Source organism: Priapulus caudatus, unplaced genomic scaffold (assembly GCF_000485595.1).
Source record: "Priapulus caudatus unplaced genomic scaffold, Priapulus_caudatus-5.0.1 Scaffold1254, whole genome shotgun sequence".
NCBI classification, from domain to species: Eukaryota; Metazoa; Priapulida; class Priapulimorpha; order Priapulimorphida; family Priapulidae; genus Priapulus; species Priapulus caudatus.
The window spans coordinates 67606-73940 of NW_014578315.1; the positions used below are offsets into that span (position 1 = coordinate 67606).

Sequence of the window (6335 nt, forward strand, 5' to 3'; positions counted from 1 at the left end):
TATATATATATATATTGGATATATAATATAATAACACCAAGGAATAACCATATGTTGGTGTTATTCTATTTCAGATATCATTGATAGAGTTCAGAGAGGCGTTAAGCCGTATTTCCGTCCCAGCATATCGAAGGAGAGGTGTCCTAACACGCACATCTGGAGATTGATGGCGCTGTGCTGGGACGAGATGCCAGATTTGCGACCAGATTTCACACACATCGCCAAAGTCTTCAAGGTTGCCAACGGCGGAAGGTAGGCCAGAGGCTCGGCAATCAACAGCGCAAAAAAATCATTAGTAATAGACGAATAGCGGGATTTTATACAGGCGTGGGTAATTTGTGGCTAGCCACCACTGACATATAGATTATGACACTCCTGATGTTATGACAACGAATGTTTCTATAACGTTTCGTAACCTACATTATACTCAGCCGCCACGGGCCATATATAGATTCCGTTGTTACAACGAACGTTTCTATAGTGCAGCACGTGCGCTACACTCGGCCGCCACGGGCCATATCTGTTTGCGCAGTAGAGTGACGGCTCGCTCGCTCGTTCTGATATTAAACGCGGATGATATGAAGGCTCCCACTATGTTATAAGGAGTGTCACAGTAGGTATAGATGTCTATCTTATGACACTCAGCGATGAGCAGCGCAACTATATCATCGATGATAACCAAACTATATCGCTCTGGCTCGTTGTACTAAGGCTGCTCTCCAATTCTTGTTGCAACTTAGATATAGCGTCACACGGTCATTCGATAAAAAACGCGACAGTGCGTAGTACTAGCACCCGGCAGATAGGTGCGATATGATATGACTACTAGGCACTTAGGATATGACTACTAGGCACTTAGGATATGACTACTAGGCACTTAAAAAAAAAACCCCTAACCCTTACCCTAACCCTAAAAAAAAAAATTAATTTAATTCAAGTGCCTAGTAGTCATATCATATCGCACCTTTCTGCCAACACCGTAGTGCTAGGTGCGTTCACACTGGCGCGAATTAGCGGGCTGCAAATCCTGGTTTTTGCAGCCCGCTCGAAAAACCGAGCTTTTTACAAGTGTGAACGCAATTAGCTCACTAAATCGCGCTCAAAATAGCGCGCTGCAAAGAACACTTCCGACTGCGCTAATTTGGAATAAGCGCGCTTATTTGCACCGCGGCGTGTTATCCCGCTCGGCAATTAGCGAGATATTTCCGCCTGTGTGAACAACAACACAATTAGCTCACTATTATCTTCGCTATTAGCGGGATGAGCAGCGCGGTTTTTCTTGTGTGTGAACACGCCTAATAAAGCTGCGTTTGCACTACCGACTTTATGTTAGCGAGTTGGACCAATTTCGCAATTCGGCAACTCCGAGTTGGCGAAAATAGAACATGTTCTAATCTCCCATCTAGTTGCTATCGATCGGTTGGCCGCGCAACTTTTGCGTTTATAACTTTTGCTCTATATATTTTCATCATAATGGCGACACAGCCCACTCGCAGCGGCGAGTGCGGGAGCGTTCTGCATTCATTTTTGTGAAAGAAAGTTGATATACAGTGACACAACAGTGAAAGTGTAATTGAGAGGTAGTATTTGTGAATGTGCGTTCATATAATTTTCAGTTTTTACTGACTCTGTCCCAAGTGCCTGTGTGCTGCATGGTGACTGCTGTTTCAATTGACTACGTCACGAATTTTCCATGGCGTATATGTGTAACATTTTGGTTGCAATTTTTGTACATTAAAGGTTAGTACTAACAGGACTAAATGTATCCTCAAATTCTTACCTGATAGGATTGTTTCTGAACTAGTTAAAAAAACAAAAAAACCTGGGCGATTTGATATTATGATCACGACATTGAATGCTTGCTATGGGCTATGTATGAGGCACGAGTGTTTGTTCACATCGAACGGAATAGCAAAATAGGAAGTATAATGCAGCAATTTAACCATAAAACGTGAAGAGAATCACTTACATTTTGTGAAAAAGTGTACATGATTTTTTATTTTTACTATTTACGTTGACGTAATCGCTTTCAGAACAATGCGTATAATGGACAACATGGTATCGATGCTGGAAACGCATGCGAACCATTTGGAAGAGCTGGTGGCAAACCGAACTAAGCAGTTGTATGAGGAGAAAAAGAAGACGGATGAACTATTGTACAGAATGTTGCCTGCGTAAGTTCTGCCCACAACGCTATAATACTTGTGCACTACGTCTGTTTGAGCTCGTATAATATATCCTTAATAATATCTCTTACGTAATAAGGAATAGCCCATAATTGTTCGAAATCGCCCTAACTATTTCGTCATGCAGTATGTTGAACTTGACCATAAAAATATTCAATCGACAATCCTGGAAATTACAGCTCTGTTGACAATGTTAGCAACATATATTATATATATATATATATATATATATATATATATATATATTAAATGTAATTATTTAAAACATATTATTTTTTTTGTCCCGCTTAAAATAGAATGCCAACACGTTTCTAGCGCAGGGCTTCTATAACGGCGCAGGTCTAGTATGCAATCAGATGTACATTATTAAGCAATTATTGTTTATTAGTAATTCTGCTCTCGATGATACATAGTCAAGAGGTGTAATAATATAGACATTCCTTATTCTATACTTAGCACACTCCTGATAATAATTGTTTAATGCTGGGTTTTCTACTATACGGACAGTTGTAAACTACTTGTACCTGAAACCAGTTGTAAACTACTTGTATCTGGAACCAGTCTGTGAAACTACTTGTACTGAATCAGTTGTAAACTACTTTGCGACGTTATTGTGGCGTACGGTCCGCCCTATAGCGTCGTTGCATGAAGACTGAAACAGGGCAAGTACGTTTCAAGCGGAACGTACGACGCAGTCACGATCTACTTCCGCGACATCGTCCGAATTCACTCTCGGTTGTGTGCGGGATAGGCACGCCTCTACAGTAAGTTCGCGAAATCTGAATTGCTAATTCGAATCTGTGTTTGCCGGAATCAGCTCGCTAGTAACCCGCCTACAACATTAAGACAGAACTAGTCGAAATTTGTTCATCCGCGGATTTCAATGAATAACTTCATCAATATTATCAAATTAGAACTAATAATATTATTTAGTATTATTAAGTATATATGTTAATAACTTATAAATTAATGGTCATTATTTAACCACTTACGTTTTTGTGTTGTGTTGTTCAAGTTGTGGATTTCCTAAATGATCTCTACACGTCTAGTTCGATGAACGATTCGCAAAGCTACAGATGTTTATAAGGTACACTAGAGCATCTCTATCACTTTTATGTTATGTTAGTTTCATTTCTTTTTAATTGTATATCAGCGATGGGCACATGTTTTCGTGGCCCGTGTTGCACAAAGGTTGGCCGATCCTTAAGGCCGCCGCACACCTACAAAAAATCGTCCGATTTCAAAAATGCGCTTCATCGTTTGTAAAATCGGCTCATACGGCTCATCGCTCATACGGTTCAAAATCGAACAATGGTTTGATTTGGAAACGAATCACCCGCATAAAAATAAAATCGTCTAACCGAATGAACCGCGCACACCGAACCCGATATACGGCTCGATTTCTATCGGGCGATCAATCGCGTGAAAAATCCGGCTGGTGTGCGGCGGCCTTACCGCCTTAATCTGTGGAGTGCGCTGCGCTCTACTGGATGGAACACTTGTCGCGGTAATCATGCCGCAGTTCTAAACGGGCGCGTCGGGTGGAATAATAGCGCTAGGTATACGGAACCTCTACACGGTCGCGATACAGCTAATACGATTAGGGTTAGGTTTAAAGAGGATGCATTGTATGCTAAATCTACAATCGATGCATAGTATAAAGTTTCCTGTCTTTCATTCGGTTGACAGGTCCAATCAGCATGGCAATATAATGCTCCAATTTTGAATAATCCCATGTGCTAGGAACATGATAGGACATGAAATGCGTCACTGGTAGTAATTTGTCTGTGTGCGCGGTAGGTTGTCTCTGATCTTATATGCGCGTGGTCGGCGCGCCTGTGGCATGTGTTGTGGCATGCGTGCGTGTGTGCATGTGTGGGTGCGTGCGTGTAGTGCTTTGTGCTGCGGTGGGTGCGTGAGTGCTTGTGTGGGGTGGGCGTGGGCGTGTGTGTGCGGACGTGCGTGTGTGAAGGGGTGGCGCGCGTGGCGTGTGTGCTAGTGTGGGTAGGTGTTTGTGTGGCGTGTGTGGGTGTGTGGGTGTGTGGGTGTGTGGGTGGGGTGTTAACTAAGTGTGCACGCATGGCGTACTGATGGTGTGAGTGTGTGGAGCGTACGTACTGTGTGCGTAATACTGCGTATACATTTTCATTATTTTTCGTTGCTAGGCTTGAAGTATAAGAGATGCCGTACATGGTTGCGAGTGGCCCTGCCTATGAGGAACGGTAATAGACATGCTGCTGAGATAGCTAATATGGCGCTAGATCTCCTGACAAAGGTTAAAACCTTCGAGATCCGGCATCTGCCAAGCGGCTAGGTGGCTGCTGCGTATCGGAATACATACAGGTGGCGTGCAAGACGCGCAGAATGCCAGGCGCAGGGATCTACTTGCGAGAGGCATCTCATGCGTGTTTAGCAGCCGTACTGCACCATTGTTGGCTTCTCATGTCATCTGCGTATGTTGCGGGAAATGTCGGAAGGTAAAAATACGACTTGCGATGTAATACCAGTTATAGAAGCTTTCAAGTCATGCAATACACGGTAGGAAAGCCACTGCGTTATAAGCTCTGGTTATAGAGCTCTTGTAAAGTAAACTGACCGTGGTGGCCTTGAACGGATAGCGGCGTCCTGTTGTCTAAATGTGGTGATGAACGTAGCTCTATTGTTGTTGTTTTTCGATTCGAAACGCCCATTTTTTAATTAATGCCTGCTTACGCATTTGTTTTCTCTGGGGCATTTTCATATTAAAGTGCATATGCACTGCCGTAGGCTTTTGCGTGTGTAATTTGCCGCAAAAGTTCATGCGTTGACGTTATTGGGAAATTCGTGAATAATTGTAAATGAATTCATATATAATTGACCTATTCACCTGCTGTGATTGATAGGGACTCTAGCAAAATTTCGTTAGGATATGTCGTTCTAAAATCAATGATGAAAAGCTACGTGCCCCAAAGGAATAATTCTCTAGCATGGCCGATCTATAAAGAGTGACTTGTGCGTGATTTTTCTCGCCAATACGGATAGATTAATTATAATCAATTAGTTAAATAGACGTGTTTCTTCACGCAGCGCCCGTGCGTGGCTGGTATAGCCGGACTGACAAGCCTAGATACTGTCTCTTCGGCGATACTGTCACACAGCTTCTCGCATGAATCCACCGGCTTAGGTAAGTTCGTTTTTTCCGCTCCCCACCATCTGACGTCATGTCATTCGATTTTGCGGCTCACTGCGTTCTAAAATCAATAATAGCGGGGCGTCTATAACGGTACGTGATCACAAATACCCTGGAACTGCGTATAAAAAGAGTCGGGCGAGCGGTAATCGATGGCGCAACACCTGCCTGCTCATTTAAACAACCGGTAGACGAGCCAAATTTTAGCTAACACTTAGCCGACCACGCGTCCGTCAAACGGCGGCGTATCATCGATGAAGCGTAAGCGTATCGTATAAAAGCGTATAAAATTAAAATAATTAAAATATAATTAAATAAAATAATTAAATAATATTAATAATAATATAATCATATAAACGTATAATGAAAGTGTAAGCGTATAAATCATGTAATCGTTATATATTGTAATCGTTATAGTCTGTGATGAAGTCTGTGGATGCATCTAGTCTGTGGATCATGTAGTCTGTGGATCATGTAGTCTGTGGATGAAGTCTGCGGATCATGTGTCTGCGGATGAAGTCTGCGGATCATGTAGTCTGTGGATCATGTAGTCTGTGGATCATGTAGTCTGTGGATCATGTAGTCTGTGGATCATGTAGTCTGTGGATGAAGTCTGTGGATCATGTAGTCAGTGGATCATGTAGTCTGTGGATCATGTAGTCTGTGGATCATGTAGCCTGTAGATCATGTGGCCTGTGATCATCTAGTCTGTGGATGAAGTCTGTGGATCAATGTCGGTCTGTGGATCATGTGGTCTGTGGATCATCTAGATCTGTGGATCATGTAGTCTGTGGATCATGTAGTCTGTGGATGAAGTCTGTGGATCATGTAGTCTGTGGATGAAGTCTGTGGATCATCTAGTCTGTGTTCATGTGGTCTGCTGGATCATGTAGTCTGTGGATGAAGTCTGTGGATCAATGTAGTGTGGATCATGTAGGCTGTGGCTCATCTAAGTATCTATCTCAAACAACAACAAACGG

The 6335-nt window shown here is 42.7% G+C and overlaps 1 protein-coding gene and 1 long non-coding RNA gene across 2 annotated transcripts in view; both read left to right on the forward strand.

The window, feature by feature from the left end:
* Positions 1-6335, forward strand: part of LOC106815987 (atrial natriuretic peptide receptor 1-like) — a gene marked incomplete at its 3' end in the record, with an annotated part of 19047 nt that overhangs the window by 3127 nt on the left and 9585 nt on the right. The window contains exons 6-7 of the mRNA XM_014820522.1: positions 75-252; positions 2034-2174. Coding sequence (XP_014676008.1) covers positions 75-252; positions 2034-2174 — 319 coding nt within the window. The remainder of the gene's footprint in view (positions 1-74; positions 253-2033; positions 2175-6335) is intronic.
* The window catches only part of LOC106815988, a 4656-nt gene continuing 3638 nt past the window's right edge, over positions 5318-6335 (forward strand). Inside the window, exon 1 of the long non-coding RNA XR_001394817.1 lies at positions 5318-5349. This is a non-coding gene — a long non-coding RNA (uncharacterized LOC106815988). The remainder of the gene's footprint in view (positions 5350-6335) is intronic.